This window comes from Squalius cephalus, assembly GCF_949319135.1.
Source record: "Squalius cephalus genome assembly, chromosome: 11".
In the NCBI taxonomy this organism is placed as follows: Eukaryota; Metazoa; Chordata; class Actinopteri; order Cypriniformes; family Leuciscidae; genus Squalius; species Squalius cephalus.
This window is the reverse complement of record NC_137132.1, coordinates 16,885,089-16,909,132: the sequence shown is the minus strand read 5'-3', so window position 1 is coordinate 16,909,132 and position 24,044 is coordinate 16,885,089. Positions and strand designations below refer to the sequence as shown.

The 24,044-nt window shown below is 37.9% G+C and overlaps 1 protein-coding gene across 4 annotated transcripts in view; it reads right to left on the bottom strand.

The window, feature by feature from the left end:
* Positions 1-22,234, bottom strand: part of sez6b (seizure related 6 homolog b) — a 200,112-nt gene extending 177,878 nt beyond the window's left edge. For all 4 annotated transcript variants that reach the window (XR_013822753.1, XM_079886316.1, XM_079886318.1 and 1 more), the window contains exon 1: positions 21,905-22,234. Coding sequence is in view for 3 of the 4 variants with exons in the window: in XM_079886316.1 (XP_079742442.1) it covers positions 21,905-21,989 (85 nt within the window). In the remaining variant the exon portion in view is untranslated. The remainder of the gene's footprint in view (positions 1-21,904) is intronic.
* Positions 22,235-24,044: the final 1,810 nt, after the last annotated feature.

Below are 24,044 nucleotides of genomic sequence, written 5' to 3'. Positions count from 1 at the left end.
TTTTATTATATTCCAGTAAATAGTTTGGCAGAAGTTATTTTGCAAAAACAAACTAACATGAAATTGACTTGCTACTTTGAAAGAGTTCTTAGCTTTCTCCTCCTCACTTTTTCCCCATTATGAGCAGTATTTCTCAAGCTATGTATCTTTCTTATCATTTACAACTGGGCAAATGCCTAAGGTGTGAAGGTCTGAGATTTATTTAAACATAAAATACCCTGGACACTGTCTGGCGAACCGGTACACATACTAACCTGCGATGTTTGGAGCCTCTTGACATTGCTACCTTAATTCAGCAGGAAGCCATTAATTTCAATGACGTTATGAGGACAGCGTTGGCACGCTGAGTAAGCGTTGCACGCTTTTCTCTTTCATTATGAAGTGCTTTTAGAGCTGAAGAAGAGAAAAAAGATGTGCTGCTGTATTAAAGTCTCATCCTAGCTTAACAATCAAGCTACTTAGAAATCTTGTGGTTTATCTACAGCCTAAACCCCCTGTGTTAGACATATCTACTGTCCATTGTTAGAAAAGACAGCGTGCACCACAGCAGGGCTAGAGCTCCATGGGACTGGACCACTGTCAGGATGGGATAAACTACAGCTCAACAAAGAACCTCTAATCCGCATCTCTGGCAGCTGTTGGCCTTCAGAATATTAACTGTTTCTCAGGCTGTAAAAAAAAGAAAAGAACGTACCCACACCAGCGTCAAATGCAAGTCCGCAAATGCAAGCCACAATACGGAGTGTGAAACAGTTTCACACACAAGGTCAGCAGCTCGCTCTCGTATTCCCCCCACGCACTGTGATAATCCTCTACTCTGAGTGGGGTCAGAGGGTGAAATGGTTGTGTAAGGTGCAGAGGCAGGGCTAGAGGAGGAACCAATACTGCCTGGACTACACAAGCTTTAGGCCAGAAAGGCTAGGCCAAGGGCCAGGGAACTGCTAATACCGCCCCAAATTGCTGCTCCAGATGCTTGCATTTCAAGGCTAGAGAAGAGAGGCGAAGAAGTCAAGAGAGGAGGAGATGGAGAAGTCAAGGTCAGGAGTTAAAGAGAAACTTGCTCACTGCAGAAAAGACTTCCACTATAATTGCATTAAAAAATGTGGCAATGAAATTTTTCAATGTACAAATATTCAATGATGTATTATTTTTGGATATTTTCAATATTGTTATATTGAAATATCACAAGGTGGTATGTGTTTGTTTGCACAATAAACACAATGAATATATGCAAAAAATCTTGTGGATGCACTACCCATAGAATCCAAATTATGCCCATTGGACAAGAAAAAATAAAAATAATAATCATCATAAATAATATTAATAAGAAATATATATATATATATATATATATATATATATATATATATATATATATATATATATATATATATATATATATATATATATATATATATATATATATATATATATATATATATTGTTATAGATAGAACGATAAATATATAGAATGATAGATCGACTAAACAGGATGATTCTCTGAAGGTTTCCTACTAAAGAGTACACAAAGCTTAAAAGACAATATGCTGGGTGTGCTGAACATATCTTTTTTATTTACTCACACTGTCAACACTGCTGGATTAAGCCAAGCTGAGAAGATTTGTACTCGCCCTGTCTGAGAGGAGCTCATGGAGGGCAGGGGGAAAAAGATACAAAGAGACAGAGAGCACGCGATCAACAGAGTTCAGGAGCCCAACACACAGCTGTCTCTTCTGCCTTCAGCTAAAGCTCCCAGCAGAAAAACAAGAGGCTGCTGGTCCAGGGCCAAGAGCAGCGCAGCAGGTAGCGTACACTTCATCAAGCTCACTTATCTCTCATGAGCACACCCATTCGCCTCAGCTCAGCTGACAAAGAACCCAGCTATAGATTTTAATGAATTTTGGATAATGTTTTGCTATGTGTTGTTTGACAATTTGACAATGCGGCACTACTACATAAGTCCCAACAGCATATACAGTGCCTCTAAATAAAGAGACAAGTACGCATATATGGCAAGAGAAAGTGACAGTGAGCAAAAGAGAGAGAGCATTAAAAGAGCAAGTGTCAGCCTTCTTGTAATGAGTTTTGTAAAAATGGCAGTTATGTCAAACGTACCAGGTTGTTAATTAAATGTGAAAGGCTGACGTCCAATCAGGCTGCTTCGCGGCCCAAGCCAATCACCAACAAATCCCTTCAGCGAGTAAAACACTGGAGTATTTTAAAATGAAGCGTACAGTAAATCAAAACAAGTCTGTGAAGGCTGAGGGTGAGCAGAGCGGCATAGTGGGTCAGTTTCTGGGTCGTCTCGCGCTCAATGACTGTCTCTTTAATCTGCCCCACAAACAATAGAGCGAGGGCGATTTTATGGAAGCAACTGCTGAGATGAGCTGCAGAAAAGTTGCCTGAGAAATACATTCAGCTTATTCTTTCTTTTTCTTTTTCTTTTTTGCTGACCTTCTATGTAGGAGGCACTGCCTCATTCTCCTCAGTAAGATTGCTTTTGGCCTTTCACAAATTGATTAAAACCTGCCCACTCAAGAAGGGCAGCCTGGCAGTTTTCCCATGCTTTACAATACAGAACAGTGTGATGGGAGAAATTCTATCATTTAATTAGGGTTTGGCATTGTTTTGATTATAAAAGCTGTTAAACTATTTTAAAAATCATATTTTTAAGACATTTAACAATTACTCAAGCATATATTTAAAATAGTTTCAGCGGAACTTATTTCATTACCTGGTATAATGTCAATATACCAAAGTCATAAAACTTGATGTACTGTATATAAAACCCCAATTTGCGAAACTGATCTAAAAATAAAACATGATCATTTAAATAAATAAAAAGTGTCACTCGGAATTTAATCTACATTTTTCACTGTAAATTCTAAGATGACTTGTTTATATTTAACAGTGTTTTACTGTAAAATTAAATAAAATGTCCCATCTATTATAGTTTTTCATTGTATACAGTAACCATTTAGGTTACCAAAACTAGGTTTTTACTGTAGCATTTTATAGTCTTTTACAATCCTTTTATGTGCACACTGAAAAAGACCTCATAATGCGTGTAATAATTTATTGTTATTTACTATTAGACGTGTCCTAACCAGATTTTGTCCTTTTTTTTTCATTTCTGTGGAGTTACTCTGTGTAGCCCCACCCTCCCTGAAATCTGATTGGTCCAAAACTCTTCTCCACATAATTGTACATTTAAACATGAAATATCTCCTAATGGGCTGTGATTGTGTTTAGGAATGCACTGATATTTAAATTTTGACCAATGCGATAAACTCATAATTGTTCTCATGTTAAGGCCAATAATTATGGCATATATTAAAATGCAATAATATTTAGTTAAAACAAATTAAAGTGAATTTCGGCATCACAACATTATAATGTACTGTATGAAAAATGGATATTCATTTTGAGATTTGCTAAAGATTAGTGTTATTCAAAAAAAATAAGGTTTAGTGTTAGATAACAGCGTTAATCGAAATGTAAAAATAGGGTAAAAAAACAGATAATAATCTGATACAGATATACTGTGCATCCCTGATTGTATCACATCATGCAGCAGTTTCATTTTGTGTGGACAGACACATTTCTCATAGATGGATTTATGTATCATGTCTGGTTGCAAAACACAATGTAAAGCTTTAAAACACCAGGCAAAACAAGACAGCCAGGGAAGAGATGTTATTAGTCACGATTCAGGAGTTCTGGGCCAGTGAACAAACTTAAGGGTCACCTCATTTCCTCTCTTTCATTCTAGCCCATTGAAAGCCATGTGCTCCAGATCCTCTGAGCATCACTCTATGTGAAAGACAAGCTTTGTCTCATCCTCTCACAGGTACAAGGACGCAGCGCACCGGGGGGACGCTACACACAAGCAAATATGTGCAAGTACAAAGACAAAACACTTAGTGACAGCTTCTGAGTGCTTTTAAACACAGCCTGGCCCACACAGTCTCACCAATGCCGAGCGGCAGATAAGCAGGCACAGACCGTGTTGCATGTGAGGACAGTGCAGAAGGCAAAAGATATCAAATATTTAGAGAAAAGCAGTATTTTTCACTTGCTTTCTCTGACTCATTCCTTTGAGTGCAGCAAGAAGGGTTGTGAACCTACGTTGTTCTGTTATACTGAAGGACTAAGCCTGTTATGGGGGTGTAGTGTTGGATTTTAACCTCGGGTAAACAGCAAATTTTATTTTTACACTATTAAAATGCAGTATATTATAACTGTCGGTTAAAGGTAAGGAAGGCAATTTTGTCAGTTAAAGGTAGGGTAGGTTGGTAATACTGTAGGATGCAGAGTATAATATTTGCTTCAGTTTCCAATGAAAATGACTAGGGTTTAATCCAAGCATTGTGTTTAGGAAAGGTTTTGTGAAATTCAATAAATGACACTATAATAATCTATATAATAATAATAATAATAATAATAATAAATAATAATAATAATAATAATAATAATAATAATAATCACTTGCATAAATATACATATTTTAATGTGTTATGCAATGAAATATTTTAATACATTTTATGATAATAATAATAATGTTATTATTATTTTATTTAATATATAATATAGTAATATATAGTGTTATTATAAAAGCTATGAAAATATATCATTCTATAATGCATGAAAAAAATATAATTTACATTTATGCGTTTAGATCAAATTTAGATATAATTTGAATCATATTTAAAATGACATCTTGTGTTTTTCAAAGTAAAAGTGATACAAAAGTGCAAAGCAAAAGTGTGAACCAGCTGATCACTTTTGCTTTGAAAAACACAAGATGCGGGCAGTGGAATGGGAAAAAACACAAGGTCTAGAGACGCGTCTTTTAAAAGTTAAACACTTTTAAAAAATAGAACACCGTGTCATGCACGAGATGCTGCAAAAGATGTAAGAAGCAAGCACAGCGGTCAAACACATCAGTCTAGCGCGTTTGCATAGAAAAATAATGGAAAAGTAGAGCAGTGGAATGGAAAACCGCATTCTGAGTAAACAACCCCAAACTGTACTAGTTTCTTTATATATTACCACCAGTTTAGAGATGTAGTGTTTGATTTACTGTAGAAATAAATTCCATCTCTCTCAAAGCCCTGTCTCATGCATGTGGCACAGCTTTATTCCAAGTCTCCCTGATCTCGGCTCTGGTCTAATCTTAAATTAATCCTCAGATCCAGCCATACTGTCATCCTACAGTACTGGCCTGTTCTCCTGAGCCTCAGAGCTTTACAGACCCTCTGCACATTCTGAAGAACTCCATTCTCTCTTCTCATTACAGCAGGTGAGAAACAAAGAGAGGAGGAGAGACCAGGAGAGAAAGCAAAAACTGTCATGGCTAAGCCCACACAGAACATGTGCAAGAGAAAATCAACAAAAACTAAATGATACATTCTTATTTTAGCTTATAAGTACTGTCAAATAAGACAAAATATTTCATAAATGAAAAAACAAAGGATGGAAGATATGCGGGACTTCGTGATGGATGGCCGCTCAATTTCTGTGGAAATCTGCTGAGCTTTTCGTGGAATTCCGTGGGCACAAACTGTTCAATGGCCTGTTGTAATGGCCAATTTAATACTTTGCGTGCAGTCTAGACATCAATTTAGACAGTCCAGATCGGTCAGCATGACATTTAGTGAACCACATCTGCCAGAACAAACCCTCCAGACAGCAATAAAGCTAACTGTGGCAATAATCTCAACCACAAAACTGACAAGACTTACAAAATAATCCACTGTACCGAACGCCAGAGAGAACGACAACCCTATAGTGTCAGCCACCCCCTGTTCTTACTGGTTAAGCCAATACGATTGGGTTTGGAGGGGGTCGCGGCAGAGATGGCTAAGGGTTGACAATGGACACATTGTTTAATGGAGGTTTTACTGGGGCAGGCCTGGGGGGTCTTCAGCGAGCCGGCCAATTTCCCTGTGAGCTGAACTGTTCAGCCCCTGCATTTCCAAAGGCTGCCCGGGGTCAGCTCCAAGCCTCCTTTACTCCCAGCGTACAACAGTGTTACAAGCCCAGTGCAACATATCTACAAACTCAAATCACACACGCATTATACCCCTCCGATCAGAGGGTTTTCATCAACCGCTTTGTGCTGTAATGATTTCTCCATTTTCGCTACGGCACGCTGTCAAAGTGAGTCATATTTAAGCTGACGTATGAAAAAAGCCGTACCCGACAGTAATAGGATTTAAAAAAAAAACACACACAAAACAGCAGTGAGGCGCTCCAGACATGAACCGTACTTGTTCATGCATTGAATATCTTGGGCATCTCGTTAATGTTAATATGAAAACATCCCCATCCGATGCAGCGTCATGATGTGGAAAAAAGGAGGCACATAACACACAGTGATCTACATACTGCCATCATACCCTCAAAGTCTTCCTTTTTTACCCATGAGTGATGGCATGTCAATCAAAATACATAAGACTTCTTGAATATGGCTGATTTATTCAGACACAGGGAGTTGTCAATCAGCAATGAAACTTGTCAGACATCCTCCTTCAAAAAAATATGAGGTAACATTCAAATAAGCATATTGGAGAACTGCACACAATATCCAGCACAACAGCAATTAGACACAGCAGTGTAAGTGAATATATAGAGATGCATGGGTGAATCTCACAAACAAAATACAATTTCATGACAATTAAGAACATCCAGCCAAATTCTAATTACCTGTTTTACTTTTAAGTGATTTTTAATTGTTTTTGTTTTGTTTTTCTTCATTAATTCCCACTATTCTCAATGGGGATTCTCAAAAAATACCTCTATGGTACTATGAATAATTTCTTTAATAATATCTTTTTCACATTCACACAGTATAGAGAAAATTAGTTTTTGTTTTTGCATAAAATCCCAATGGTCCTAAAATTTTGTCATTTTTATGTTAAATATAACCTATAAATGTTCTTGAAATTTTTTTCCCCATCTATACAGTATGTATGTCCATGAAAACAAAACGTACTCAATACAACACATCAGGGAAACGAGAGAGTGAGGTTGAAACAGAATGAATACTTTAACCGGATCAATATTTCACTTGTCACATTTCCATTTCAAAGAAATCTAAGACAACCATTTTTTGAGTCCGAAGACATTTTTCACAACATAGACTAATTATAAAGATCTCCGACTCCGAAGCAGACAAACAAAAAAAATCCCCAAAGCACAAGGGCTCAAGGACATTTCAAAAACAAAATAAAAACAATTTCTTCCTCTCTCCTGGTTGCGCACAGGCGTTCTCTCTTTATTTTTTAATATTGTCATTTTTAATAGTGTCTCTCTGCATTTGTTTGTGCCAGTGTGGCATATTATGCGAAAAGATGCATCACCCTCACAGATATTATTAAGTGCAGTGTCACCAGAACTAAGCGGTTCACTCTGATTGCTGTCATCCTGATACATTGCACACTATTCAATATTATTGCATCAGCAAACACAAAACAAAGTGCAACTGGCTAACCCCTCCATTCAACTTTTTTTGCTCCCTTGATTCCATCAAGGCCTTGCTTATTTAGAAACCAAACCATTCAAACAACATTTACTGGATTATCTGTACTTTGGATATTGATTCTTTTGTGAAAACTCTACTGATACAGTATAATCTGATCAGCAACTACACTTACACAACCCATAGCCGTTGTCAAGTTCATCAATATGCAGCATCTATAGGCTGGTTTCTAGACTAAACTTCCCAAAGGCTAAACAGCTGAGATTTCTGTGGAACATGACTGGCTCCCACAGAAGGGCAACTACACCCACAGGAAATACCAACCACAGCCTGCTGTTCCTCGGAGAGTCATTTATTACACTTTTGCCAAACCAAAAATGACAAATAAATGGCAAACACCAGGATTAATATTAATGTAGTCATTACTGTCAATGCCACTTCATCCTGCCGCTGTACCAACTGGCATTTTACAGTTTCTGAACAACAAAAATGTCTTCATAATGCTAGGTTTGGAACAGCTGTGTGAAAACACTGATTGGAGTGGATCACTGCTCATGAATAGAGGCTGGCAAACCTTCAAACTGTAAGTCATTACATGTGATTCAAAACCCAGAGCTCCTGGCCACTAACACAATAAGAAATGAACAGCATGGGACGAAAAAGGTAATCAATGTGACCATCACTTGTCTCCCTCAATTCATAGGAGCTGTGATGTTCACTCTGTACTCCAAATCTGTCCGCACGGAACAAGAGTCAGCCATTTTGTTTTGTTTTTCCCCAAAGCCGAGGGTTTGTCTTGCAATTACTGAATAAAAAATAATTCTAAAGTGTTAAAGAGGCCATTCTACCGAATTTTCTAAATCTATTTTGATATCTTCAGTAGAGATTTATTATTATTAAAATTCTAGCATATACAGGAGACAATTATTTTCATATTATGGCCAAAACCCAGTACAAGAAAATAATAATATTGTCTAACTAAATGTATAAAAAACTTAGAAATCTGAAATAAACAAATCGTTTTAAATGTGAATTTAAGTCTCAGAGCATTGTAATGTAAAGTGTGAAAAAATTATATTTTGAGATTTCCCACCAAACATGCTAAATTACTGCGTTCAAACAACAGATAGTCCCGCCCCAAACTGTCGGGATAGCATCGTGCATTTAGGAAGAAACAACCTATACATTCTAAAAGACTGAACTGAACACACTTACAGACTGTTTCCAATGACTGGAGCAGATAATTATCAAATTACATTCATAATCGGCCTTGCAGTCGTTAGGTGTGTCCCTGGCTTTACTTGCAGTTCAATATTAAGATGCCATTGAGAAATGCATTCAAATTCAAATAATCGATCAGATCAAATAATCGATCTAATCAAATTCGATGTGTCCCATTAAAACATCACTATTAAATATGCACATACATTGTCTATTTGAGAAGATATTCATTATCTGTATAGATCAGGCACAAAATGGATATATCGAAACCACTGATAAGCTTATTAACAAACATTTAATTGGCAAACGATTGCCCACACTGACTGTGTCCAATTCTGTCCCCTTCTCACTGCCAGAAAATTCAACAATCGATTTCAGGAACCGCACATCCCTTTTGAATATCAGTCACAGGGGAAGCAGAAAAAGTGCCCATAATGAACGGCTGGGTTTGAATGCATCAATCAATCAATGAATAAGTGCTCTAAAGCAGAAAAGGCTCCAATCAGGGCTAACCACGCCGCAGCTGGTTGTACAGTGCAGAGCATTTGCTCTATTCCAGTCTCACATCTGCTCCTTCACAGACTCCACTGCCTGCAGAGTTAATATGGCCTCGGTAAGGGGCAAATAACGCCATTCACCCATCTCCTGTTTCCTGCTATCTCCAACATAATATAAAAACCTTGCTATTCCTAGTATGCTCAAAACTTCTGACACTTGCAAACAAAAGATGTGTTCAGCTGTAATCATTAGAATCATAAATGGCAGCCAGAATGCTGCAACCAAGGCTATTAGTGCTTCCGCTCCACAGTGTTTCCTGCTAATGGTAGCGCAGTGGAAGAAAAAACACTGAAGAACTGTCAGATTAAAGCCACTTGAAGCCTTGGTCCAGTCTATCCTTCAACATTTTGCTTTTCGGTTTGTCTTGAATGCCTTTAAACCTATGTGTGTTTATGTGCAAAAAAAGTACGTGTTAAAACAGTAGGAAATTTGTCTTACTTTAGTAACTCGAAATCCATCTATTTAGCTTTCGGTGCGATGTGGCATTGTTCCCGACAACATAGTAAAGGTAAATAATGAGCGAAGCGATTCACAGCGAGCGACACAGTCCTGTGCAAACACCCCAGATTTGCATGATTTATCTTTATTATGGAAATGTCTGGGACTCTTAAGGGCCTGACACTGGGCTCGGCACATAAACGAAGTTCATTAACTCGAGCTCCGCAGGACGAGCTCTACCCACAACCTGCGGCAGGATGCTCATTACGTTAGTCTAAAGAAAAGGACTATATAGAGGAATGAAAATAGACCTTGCAAGATGTTTATATTTTAAAGAGTTTAGAGGGATGAATCATATCTGCATTGTGCTAGCACACAATATGTTTTCTATCTTCTAAGTAAATACAATTTAATGCAGAAAAGAAGTAGTGCATTCGGGGATTTGCTTCATCTGCGTGATAGATTTGGGAGCAGAGGGCAGGATTTATATGCAAGAGAAGAGCAGTTTCGCCTGTGATCTAATAGCTTGTTTTAACTGACAGGCATTTTGTTCAGTCGCTGCATCGTTGATGGTGTTCAATATTTCGCGCCCTGGAGCACATCTTGTTACCACCTTTAAATCATCCTGCTAGTGCGAGATCTGTGAGAGCAAGGGCACAAAGCGATTTGAATATCCTTAAGCACTAGGGGTGTATGCTAGGCACAATCCCTGGCAAGCCATCAATCAGTCCTTTATGGGGAATGAGGGACTTTATGGTAAATGCAAAATGTGATGGGAGGGAAATTACTTTGAGGTATGTCGTCGCCCATGCTAGCGTAGTTCAAATCCCTCTCTTTCCCTCTTCCTCTCCGTAGAAAGACACAACTAATGACAATCATTTGTGCCGCATAGATGATCCAACATTTTAGATCCCAGTGAGTGGCAACTTATGTATTTACAGATATTTCAGAGTGGATTTACTGAACAGTTCTTATGTACAGTATTTCAGCACAGAAACCTGGGTCTTATTTACCAAATCATCCGCAATCCAGCCTAACCAGAGACAAAAAGCACTGAAATAATGCCATTATGCATTTAAATTACATTTTTGTTATTAGTTTCAGCACTAACACACCTCCTTTCTATGCAAGTTTGGCAGACTGTAAATGCCCTCACAAAACTGTGCTGTATGTGCAGCTTTCTATTGGTCATGGCAATAGTAAATACTTTTTTTTTTTAAAGAAAAGATTTTTAGAGACACAAAATTAATCATGTTCATGTAGGGCAGAAAAAAATCTGACATTTACTGACCCCTTTTTAAAAGAAGATATTCTTTAATTTAGTAAGGAAGGATGTATTAAATTCATCAAAAGTGACAGTAAAGAAATGTATATTATGGCAAAAGATTTCCATTTCAAATAAAAATGGTTCTTTTGAAAAAAAAAAAGTTATCACAGTTTCAGAGAAAAATATTAAGCAGCACAAATGTTTTAACAATAAAATTAAAAGAAATGTTTCTTTAGCACCAAATCAGAATGACTAGAATGTTTTCTGAAGGATCATGTGACACTGAAGACTGAAGTAATGATGCTGAAAATTCAGCTTTACCATCACAGGAATAAATTACTTTTTATGGTGATCTTAAGAGGCAGTTTTCAAAAACATAAAAAAATAAATGACCCCAAACTTCTGAATGGCTATACCTAAGCAATATACTGTAAACTAGCTGTCTACATATTTTAGGAAGGATCTCCCTTTGACATCAAAAAGTTTGATGATCACTACTCCTATAATCTCGATCAATTACCTACAACAGTGTCCACATAAATAGGCCGCATGTTAAGTCACGTTCTGTTCAATGCTTTGAAGCGGAGAAAGCAAGGATGCACTCCTGCTCCGCTCCAAATGTTCCTCCAGTGATTACCTGCCGTCTCCCTAACTGCTGCACCCTGCTGGGGAACGCTCTAGATGAAGTAGCTTCTAGATGGGAGCTGGCACTTCAAACGGAGGGAAGGGACGGGAAGGTTGTCGGAGACTTAATTGTAGCGGAGAGCCTAAGGTTCTGCATGTGCCACAGACGCCAGGCCCAATTAACCGGGCGTACATAGTCTGCCAATCCATGAGGGACAATAAGCAGCTGATCCGCCGTTTGCTTTCCTCTGACTAATGGATCGATACGGAGACAGGGCGTGGGAGACGTGTGCGGTGGAGAGGCTGGCGCACCATCTGACGGCATCCACATGCATGTTACACCTTTTTTCAGTTTTTTTTTGTTTTGGGGATACCTCCTCTCACTTCGGCCAGATGGACAGCCTCATTCAAAAATAATTGCAGTGATGACCCTTGTGAAAAAGAAGTGTGCTTAACTGTACTGAAAGTGCATTTGTAGTGTACTTTAAATCCTAAGTATATTTTTTAAAAATTGCACTTTCAGATAATATAATACTAATGGAAGAAAAAGGTAACACTTTAGTTTAGGGTTCAATTCTCACTATTAATTAGTTGCTTATTAGCATAGATATTACTAGGATATTGGCTGTTTATTAGTACTTATAAAGCACATATTAATGCCATATTCTGTATGACCATATTCTACATCCCTTAATCCTACCAGATTCCTACCCAATATCTAAACTTAGCAACAACCTTACTTTCTATTAATAAGTAGTAGTGTCTAATGAGGAAAAAGTCAGTCATAAGTCATAGTTAGTTAATAGTGAGAATTGGACCCTAATCTAAAGTTTGACCAAAATCACTTAAGTACACTTAAGTAAAAAAGTACATTTTAATGACTGTTTCTTAATGCACTTAAGTACACTATTAAAAAGTGCACTTTATAATTTTAAATTAAAAGTTGCAGATAATATAAATGAAATAAAAGGCCACCTAAGCTTACTTAAGAGTGCACTTTTGAAGTATTTTGTTTTAATAATCTTTTGTCATGCTTTAATGTACACTTATTTTGATGTGCAATTACCCTGTAAAGTAATTGATTATAATTTAACTGTGGTGTGATATTAAATATATTAAATGTACTAAATTGAAACTTCATCATTACAATTAAATGTGTATTTCATGACATAAAAGTTTCAATATAAATGGAGTATATTTCAGTTTACCATGAATGCTTGTCAGTACATTCGGCTGTACACTTTAACAATAGAAGTATTATGAAATTACATAAAAATATGTACTTAAGTCCTACATAAGTGGGTCAAAAACCTTTTAAACTATAATATAAACCTTTTCCATTTTATTGTAAAAACATTGTAAAAACATTTTCCAAAAACATTGCATTCAGTTTGCACTTAAGCATATTCTTTCAAAGTATGTTATTTCCATAATAAGTATGCTAAAATGTACTTCTTTTGCAAAAGGGGAGGGAAGGAGAGAGGCAAAACAAAGGTCTGGATCAATCTCTCAGATAGTGAAGAGATCAGCGGACTCACCGTCCATCCATCAATACTGCTAACATAAAACCTAGAAGAAAAGAACCACAAAATTTATGAGCCCAATACATCACCAGCATAAGCCAAACGAAGATGGGCCGAAAAATAGAGCGGTGGACACCAGCCGATGGCGTGGGAGATTGGCTCATTGATTTGTAATGAATATCCACCAGCTTTCCTTTCTCCCCTCAAGTGGGTTGAAAGCCTTTATTGTGGAGTTACAAATTATTAGCGTCCCACTAATGTCCCACAGTCTTGGGTGGGACCCCAGCTGTGCATCTTCCTGGACAAGGGAAGAAATCTAAATGAAAGGACAGCGGCGGCTCTGAAAAGCGGTATTGACACAGAGATGGCGTTTTGCCTGCTATCAAGAGTGCCGCATTTCACAACGTGAGCTGCTGGTTCAATAATATACAGTTTGGGCTTTTAAAAAAAAAACAGTGGAAGTGGAGATCAAATGAAGTGGAAGCTTGTCAGAATACAGAGGCTGAGCGGGCATGCAGGTGCTTTTGAGCGCGGCAGATGTTTAGCGCATCAGACAAGCTCTTGAGTGAGATGAGGAGCAAGAGCGAAAGGGGAAAAGGCATATATACACACACACATGGCAAAACGCAAAAGGGCTTCTGAAGCAAACTAACACAACCCGAGAGAAGCGGCGCTGGGGGAAAAAGCAATTGGGATACACACTTCACAAGGCTGTGGAACCGTCAGCCATGCCTCAGAGACTGTTATGCCAGAGAGAAAGAAAGAGAGAGAGCGCGTGTTAAAGCTTTCCCATCGCCTCGGCACCTGGAAACTGTCAAAGCCTGATTCACAACTTCTGTCCTAAAGGAGGGGCAGACGCACAGGCACAATAACACTCATTTTCATGTGAGCGCTGTGAAAAGGAGTGTTTAAGGAGGGTCTTCATGCACTGAATGGCTCTTGATGAGAGTCTGAGGCACACTGCAATAGGTTAATCACTGGTAATCAAAAAACAGGTGTTGAATATTTGCAGCTCCTGCACATGATCATCAGAACTCGGGAGCGCGTGGTTTAATTAATAGTGATGTCCCTCTCTCGCAAGTTTTTTTTTTCTCCTTCCCTTCTGTTTATTTTTGCCTTTTTTCAGCCTTTTTTTTTTTTTTTTTTGAAAGCCATGAAGCACAACTGATTGCATCGGATCACCAAGAGCAAATTGCTTTTCCTCGGCAGAAGAGACAGGCAGAGGTGGGGGTGATGGGGGGGGGGGGGTAGAGGGAGTTTGTCGTTTATCAGCGGCTCAAAACATTTGGGGGCCCTTCAGCTAGGTTTTGGAACGGCAGTAAAGACATATTATATGTCTAAAGCCCAAACACACTCAAAGGTCACTTTTCAAAAAGAGAGGAAATACTGGATATTACACAAACTGAAGTGTCTGAACGTGTTCGAAATACAGTATATATTTTATACGGCTCTAGACTAGTAATTTTAGAAGCCAATGACTCCATAGTCATTTTGTTTTTAAACGTTTAGGAGCCAAATTACAGATTCACTCAATAAAGATGGCTATTCATTCGGCCTGTTTTTAAAAAAGTATTATGACTTCAACATGTCTCCCTTACAGCTGATTCAAACTTACAATCTTATGTACTAAAAATAACCAATATTTGTCTATAAAATATGAATATCAAAATATCATTATTACTTTATTCAACAGAAATCTGCTGTGAAAATCTATCTTTATTTATACACTGTAATTTAAAAAGAAGTCACTAAAACCTTAAGTGGGAGAGCGGGGCTAGTTGTAACACCCTTGTTTTAAATACTTCCACACATGCCAGCATGACGAAACTTGAAACTAGTGTGTTTACTAGTTGCCATATCAACACTATATAGAGAAAGAATTGCAACGATACCACTGAACATTTATTTAACCATAGCAAAAGTAAATTTCTTACTTATGTTAATTTTTCATCTCTATTTTTGGTGTTTATTTTAAATTAGACTAATCTGATATTATTTTAATCTCCAATTTGTTATTTAACAGTTGATATGGTTCTTTAATGCTTCGCTAACTAGCAGAAGACACTAGCAGGGTTTAAATCCCAGTTGTGCAGGTGGGGCATGTTGTAACACTGCGTTACAATGTGCCCCCATTAGAACTATGCTATTCTATTCTATACTTTTACGAATTCTATTGAGAAAACATGAAATAAAGGTGAATAAAGACAGAGTCAATGTTCAGAAATCATTAATTATTATTATGTTTTGAACTATGTTGTATAGCTGTGTTTTCCAGTGTGACTCTGGTGTGAACTCAAATTTTATTTTATTTTTCATTATTAAAAAATGCCATTATGTTATATGAAAAAGTTAATAATTGTATTTAATTGAAAAAATATTTTAGTTTGTCTTGTATATTTTTTTTATTAGATTTTAAGTTTTCATATGGTCATGTTACAATGTACCCCTCACATGTTACAATGTACCCCACCTATGGGGCATGTTGTCACATTTCACTTCCATTCTTTCGGGGTATATCAAGAAAAAAAGTATACACTGTATTAATAAAAGAAAACCACATAATTTTACAAGACATGTGGGAAATTAATGTGGGAAAAAATAAATACTATGAACCCTAAGTAGATTTACTTCTGGTTCCTAGTCCGAAACGGACTTAACCAACAAATGACTCGTGGTTGATTCATGATTCACAAAACAAGTCTGATTCAAACCGCTAACTAAAAGCTGTTTCATGAAACTTTTTGACTGACTCATTAAAAAGAACTGGCTTGTAAGAGTAATTTTTTCAAGAATCGGACATAATATTAAAATGACTCTGAAAGGGTCATTTGTGAACACCTCTGAATAATTCACCGAGCGAGTCTGATTCAAATCAGTAAATAAAGGCTGTTTCGTGAAACTTTTTGACTGACTCGTAAAACTGCTTCATAAGAGTCATTTGTTCATCGTGGCTCATGCACATGATGATATCTTGATGAAAAGGCATATTAGTCGCAGTCTGGAGCCCTGTTTTACAGATTATTCTGCATAAATACAAACGGCAGGCAAACACGATATCTAATATAACATTGCAAAAACTATTTAAGTTTAAAGTATCTGATTTATTTCAGTTGAAATATGTCCTCATCTGTCTCATAATACATCCGCCATCTGCGGTTAATCTATACAAACATAATCTCGCCACCCTTGACTTATAACCGTGTGTGTATAATAAAAGCTGGGGGAGGGGGTCAGTGAATTCAATCATGCTCTCATCGGCAATTTGCACCCATTCATTTTCTGGAGAAGGACATGACTGAATTAAATTGTAAACCATAATGTGCTTCCTAGAATACCGTAGAACGTGATGTAAAAAAAGCGTGGCGGGCTGAGTTATGGAAGGGGCAGGACAAGCACATAAAGCACCATTACACCCCATGCTCCTGCCACGGCCAGAGATTAAAACGGGCCGTAAAAACAAACACATACAGTGTGGGTTAAAGGACGAGAGAGCCACAGCAAGGGCTCCCATTTTTATCAGAGTGAAGAAAACAGCAAAAATGGGCAACAACATTTTTAATCCTTTTTGAGTCAAGCAAGCACGAAGTGCGCGCAAGCGCAATGTTGCAGTGCAAAACAGCACAGGAATCATTAGGAAAGGATATAGACTATGGCATATTCAGGTCAAGAGCAAACATAAAGACTAGACTGCAAAAATACGCGTTTTATAATTAGACTCAAGCCTGTCAGACTCCTGGGCCACATTATGCCTTCTTCTCATCTGTATATAGCCCAGATCTATTATAGTACGATGAGTTCAGTAAGGCAATAGCGTTATTTCAATCTCGCCTCTACATCTGAACTCCCTACATTTCCATCTTTACCATCTGGCCTTTGGAAGCCTGACAAAGTCATTGATCATCATGCACAGATGTTCAGATGTAGCCGCTACAAAAGAACTTCAAATGCTCTTTAAGTGGGTTAGTTACTGTATGATGGTAAGAGCAGGTCATGCAGCACAGGAAGTCCTCACTGTTTTTTATGTGTGGTATTTTAACACAATGTAAATGAATGTTCCAGTTACATTTAATGTTGACACATTTTCCAGGTTAAATAACATAAAAAATGTGTGCATTTTCAATGGAATGGATGTTTTCTCACCAAGTTAGTATTTTAAAGCATTTTTACATTTATTCCAAAATAATAATTATAAAACACAGTAACACATTTCTAATTTCATGTATATTTTATATGTAAACTATTGTTCAAATGTTCTGTTTTTGTTGTTTCAAAACTAATTTTTGGATCATCAGTCAACAAAGCTCAGTAAACACTCCAGGCGTCATGATGGACACTTCAGAAAAGCTGATTACTCACAAAAAAAAAAAAAAACTTACAGGTTGTGTTTTCAAGTCATTTCAAATTTGATTTTGATGTGATAAAGCCTTGATATCTCTGTGGATGAGTTGTTTACTTTAAAATTGGTCTTCCCATTAACACCATTATAATATTTATTAATTTAGACCGATGTGGGGATGTGGAAAACGCATGAAAATGAGAGGCTTTATTACGTGAACAGCGCAATAGGCCAATCATCGCAATGGAGGTTTTGCTTCCTTTAACGTGACGTTTACCCATTCATTCTCCACCAAACCCAAAGGACGTACAGGTACACTGTTTATGTTATGTTGCTGTTGGACAGTGTCACTCTTGCTTATCTACTTTTTAATAGCATATTTCATAATATTTGCATTGTTTTATGTTTGTACTGTAGATATTCTCTCATCCAAATTTTTAAGAAGGCACTGCCTCTTTTGCCTCAATGGCCATGGTGCGTATGTGCCAGTTGTGCTGATAGCGGGAGGCTGGGCACCCTGGCAGCGTCCAGATTTCTCCCAGCAGTACTGTCTGCTGAGTGCTGTCCCAGCTGACCATTCATCAGCATTACAGGAGTGGCAGGTCTGCCAGTGTGGCCGTAGGAGGCCATCCAGCCCGGCGGCCGACTCATTTATCAGGGTCGTAATAAAGACAAGGAGAGCAGACGCTCAACCTCATAGCTCCTGCTGAACCGAGTGTGCGTGGGGGGGTCAAGGGGTCAAGCTGACTATCACTCCCTCCTCCATCCTTCTTCTCCAGCACTGCCTGGGATGACACAGGGCACTGATAAATTGCTGATTGAGTGATATTGCTTGATCCTAAAAGACAGGGTGCGAGCCTAATGGCTTCTCGGAGCAGGATGAGCTGCGTTGGGAGGAAGTGTGGCCGAACCCTCCCCCCCTGGCGCTTCAGGTAATGGAGTCAGGCTGTGGCACTCACCCACCTCGAGGGCCGATCTCGGCTGGGTTGACTACAAGTCCACCCATCACTGACACTCTTACTCTCTCAGTGGAGACCTGGGATGTCTGATCTTACACACTGCCAGAGCACAGACAGCAGCTCAGACGACTGCGTTAGTTTCTTGGGGTGCTTTGAGACCATTCGGCACTACAGTCATTCCTCAAATGTGGATTTTAATGCTGCTCTGTTTGCTAAAAAGTGGCTAAATATGGACTACAGCCACCACAAGGATGTGAGTTCACATGCTTGATGAATGAGACAAACATTGTAGGACTTATACACTGTAAAAAAAAAAATTTCAAAGTTGTAAAAAAAAACAAAAATGATTGGAGTTTGATTTATAAGAAAATACTATTTCAGTCTTTTTACTTCAACAAAGTTGGGCAATATAGCCCTCTTTTTATTAATAATATTATTAGAAATGCACAAATTCATAGATACAATACTGACTGAAACAAGTCAATAATTATTTTAATGTTAACGTCAATGATCAATAAATGGCCAATGTTACAATTCAACACTATGTTGTCTAATAAAATTAATTAAAAATAAAATGCATTTTAAATGCGAAAAATGAATTTAGGCATCACAACATTAAAATGTACAGTATGAAAAATAGATATCCATTGTGTATGGTTGAGATTGGCTAAAGATATTAACATTGTTCATTTTTTAGCGTAAGATGATGGTAACGGTAATATCGAATAGCGATCAATAACCAATATGAATATAGACTACAGCTACCACAAGGATATTTGATGAAAGAGAAACCCGTTGTAGTCCCTATATAGCAACTTCATGTAGGAGGTACAGTATGAATTTATTTTTTAGAACAAAAAAATGAAAGTCCCTTAAAGTAATGATAACCACAGAGCATATTTTAATCAAAATAAAGGTACAGATACATTGTGCGTCCCTAATTTATATCTTCATTGCGCTTTTCCTTCGCTCTGTTCTAATATTATGGTTAAGAGATTTCTGTCAAAGTGTAAATTTGCTGTAAATGAGAGAAGCCATTCTGCAGCAAAGATTCTAGAATGGAGCTCCATTACAATCGTAACACTGCATTACAGCGAAACCGCTGGTAAAGCTGGTAAAGGTTCCAAAACCATACACAAGCAGCTCTGTCATGACAATCACACCATAGTTTTCCATTCATTGTGCATGCAAATCAATGCTGCATTAAAAAGTCTTTGTAAATGCACCATATGGCTCTAGATTACAAATTTAACAATTGCTATAGCATTTGCTCACAATGCCATTAGGGAGCCGTGAGGATGTCTATACACCAGTGAATCTCATTTAAAAACATTTGTACTGGCACCTTTGCTTTGTTCAAAACATCCGTAACATGAGTCACATATTTTTTTACACATTAACATTAGTCTTTTCCAGCGTGCTTTCCTGGTGCGCAGGCACTAAATATGTATTTACATATGCGTCTATCACAGCAGGACAGCACAGACCTGAGCAAATTGGCCCCTGACCTTCCTGCGTTTCTTGTATAGCCCATCATCCATTTGTGAGTGGTGGGCCCTGCTTTTAGCCTGCTGTCTATGCTCAGTGTGGAATGATGGAGCTGTGCATTAGTCAGAGTGCTTTTCAAGGTAAGAGCCATTCAGCGCGCAGCCCTGAAGCCTCATCACACCGTCCTGAAGGTGACTGATCGGAAAACACTGACTCATACACTCATAGCAAAAAAGGTCAATGTTCCAATCACCGATATATAATCAATACAGCGCAAGACGTAATTAGATAAGACAGACAAAATGAGTCTGAAACAAGAGACAGGATGAAAAAGCTCAACTACGAAGAGCAATTTATATGCTGTCACCTAAAACTAGGAAACTTATCACATTTGCAAATGAAAGATTCTTCTCGAATGATGGTAAGCTGATTGCTTTGCAAGTCTCTCAACAGCAGTTGACAGGTGAGTAAAAGTGTAAAGGTACTCTTGAATTGGAAGAACTTCAAGACGGAAATACATTTAAAAACATACTTGTAACTTGGCTGACATGCAATCAGATTCCTGTTGTTTCTTACATTTTTAAAGGATTTTTACAGAGAAAAGAGTGCTGCATCTCTCAAAAGTATACTGCATGGAGCTGCTCTTGACAAATAACACAGGATTATCCCTTGTATTGCTCGCCGAGCTTTTACAGTAAGACAAAAAGAGTGAGGGGAATTGTCAGACGAAAGCTAAAAACAACACAGAGCTCTGAGGTAGTGGTGTACAACAGCTTTGAGTGAACATGAAGTGCAACATGGACTACACTGTGCCTGAGAAATGACTGTAGCAGGTTTCAGTGAGCTACATGTATATAGAGCAAACTGCAGAGCTACAGTATATAGTATTATTCTGTTTATATATTGTGTGAATTTAAATCAATCTTTTAAAGATGAACATGCACTAGCAAGACACTAGGTATAACCTTCAAATTGAATGCAAATTGTGAGACACCCATGTCAAAGTGTGTGTTATAGTTTGTTATATTGTTATAGCCCCCTCATTTAAGTGACAATTACTAGAAATGAAACATGTAAACTGTACAGAAGATGTCACTCACTTATTCTATCAATAGTGTGGTGTAAAGGAACAATCTGAAACAGGCCTACAGTTTATATTAGAACTTCATAATACTCATTTCAAACATTTGTGCTTTGGTTTAACATCTTTCCTTTTCTCTACCACAATAAAATACAATGACAGTCTCAGATATTTAAATAAGATTACTGTGAATGGAATGTTTCCTTTGAGTAAAATGCAATTTACAGTGACAGTTACAGTGAAAAAATGAAGGTGCGGATCCAATCTTTATTATCACTGAAAGTCTGTTTCACTTCTAAATCAGTGAAGATAATGTCACGCCGTGATCCCCAAATTAAAAACCTGTTGAACCTCAAAGTTTTCACCTTTTTATACATAATCCCATTTAACATACTGATGAGATAAATCTCCAAACAAAGATCTGGGAATGTGTTCTAACTTTACTCCATATAAATAGTGTATAAAGAGAACAAACAGCTATTACACAGGAAAAATGGAAAACGAGAGAATGAAACATATAGAGCTCTGACTCGTATAAAAATTATGCAATGCTTTAAAAAAAAATGAAGTCAGAGCGTAGAGCAATAAAAAAATACACTGTTACGCGCTGTGCTGTCAATCCTATGCGTGCTTTATCATAATCACGCCGATGACTTTGTGACTTACGAGTCCTTCTGTTGTGCAATGTGTGATTCTCGCGTGCAACCAAAGTAGGCTACTAGTGAAACGTCTCGGCACAAAGATGTTTCTCAAACCGGAGTTTTTTTTTTCTCCGCAAACAAAGGTACAATACAGTGAGAAATGGGTCTCGCGCTCGCATCATCTACACGTCGGGCTCTGTGGACCTGCGCGTATCCAATCCACTAATCGCGTGGACAACAGAACAAGTATTTCTAATGTTTAGAATTTTAAATATAAATTCTTACCTTGCCCTCGTGCCATCCCCAAGCCAGCAAATACGGCCAGAATCAGAATGACCATGCTTGGTTTGTAATTTCTTGTCGAGTTCATGCTCGCGGCAGTGGGTTCCTATCACAGAATATGTCCTTGTATTAAAACACTTATTTAAAGAGGAGGAGGACACAAACGTTCCGCGAGACCTCCGCCGCACGCGCCGTGAGGAACGAGGTCGCTGCGCGAGACGGGAGCTCTGATCAGATTTATAATTGTGAACGGAGGAGAGCCAGAGAATGTTCAATTTCTGTCAGCACCTCTCAGACTGAGTCGAGCCGTTTCAGTACCGCGGACAGCTCCTAGCGTCAGCAACTGGAACAACTTCAGGCTTCGCGCAAAGTTTGTACCGTACATAATCTAATAGTGCCCTCGATTAAATGGCTCGAGTATTGCCATTTGTATTTCATTTCAACTGCTAACTGAGGCGAAAGGAGGAAGTGGTCGACCGTGCTCTACTACAAGATCAAAGTGCTCGGATTAAACAGGTTACTCCTATCTAATTAGGGTGCCTATTTTTGCTCTATTCAGTTAATCAAAAAAATAATAATCTAATAAATGTAATTCACAAAACAATTTATACATTTTTCATACGAAACATGTTTTTGTTTCTGTATTAAAAGTCATTCGGATATATTTTGTGGGTTGTAGAGTAAAAATGTATGTGTATAACTGCAGAGATTGAAAAAAGAAAAGCGTCATTAAGAGGCTGATATATGATTCTTCTTTATAAAAACATGCACAAAAAAATATTAATGCTTACAAACTTTTGTCTGCCAAATCAAAATCAACTTTATTCAACATTGATAATAAGAAATGTTTATTGAGCAGCAAATCAGCATATTAGAATGATTTCTAAAGGATTATGCGGCACTGAAGACTGGAGTAATGATGCTGAAAATTCAGCTTTGCCATCAGGAATTAAATGAGTCATGACATGAGAAATCAAGTTTGCCTTGATCTTTTGACCTTTGCACCATTACAATTTCCTGCAAGTTTCATAAAACGTTTTAAAACGTCCTCTTCTTTATTTAAATCAAGCTACAAAAACAGCTGGTTTAGATATTGTGGGATTCCACACAGGCAAATACATTTGCATATGCCTGCCTCCAAGGCAAGACATCACCAAATAGTTTAACTTTGTGGCACAATAGGCCCCATCCACTTGCGTTCAGTCATGTAATGGCTGGCACTTGCCAACACCGGATGCGAGCCTCATGTAAAAGCAAATAGAACACATTATAACCGATTGGTTGGTAATGTATTCGCAGTCCATGTTTTTCTTCAGGAGACTCGAATAACTTTTGTGTAAATTAATTCATCAAGCACATCCTTGCACGGAGAGACAGACAGAACTCATGAAAAACTCACACTAAGTATAATTAATTATTGAGTAATGTTAAAATGTTTTAAGAGTCATTATTGCATATGTGTCACCTTGCTAAGCTCATTTATCATGGAGTGTAGATTGTGGATGCGCCACCGGCAGAAACATAAATCAGCACCTATGACTGACACTGTCTACACTGGATTCAGTACACAGAAGTCTTGAGTCTGCAACAAGATGACAAATGGTCAAGTAAATGCATAAAGGAACACGAGTCCTGTTTAAACAGCTCATTTGCTCATCAGCATCAGGAACAAGTGGATGGATGAGATGGCTTTACAATTTTCTGCTGCTCAACTCAGAACATTAAAAGGATCTTTCCGCTTGGCTCCGGACACTTAAAAATGGTATGAACAAAGTTTTACGCCGACCACGCTACATACACCGTTCGCAGAAGAAACTTCGGATTTATCACTGCTCGTCTTCAAATAATATTCCGGTTGTCTGTACCAACACCCGTGCTTCGGGTAGAACACAGCAGGAAAATCGACTTATCAACTTTGTAAATCTAAGATCATTGCGTTTTGATCCCGACCTCGGAACCTGCAGACGCGCATCTTCAGACTTGCGATGTGCGCTGTTGAACACTCGCTCTTTAACTGATAAAGCATCAGTGTTGAATGACATAATCATTGACACAAACCTGGACATGCTACTTTTGACGGAAACCTGCAGGTGCCTAATGACCTTTTCAACTTGAACCTTTTAACACCACCTGGGTACATCTA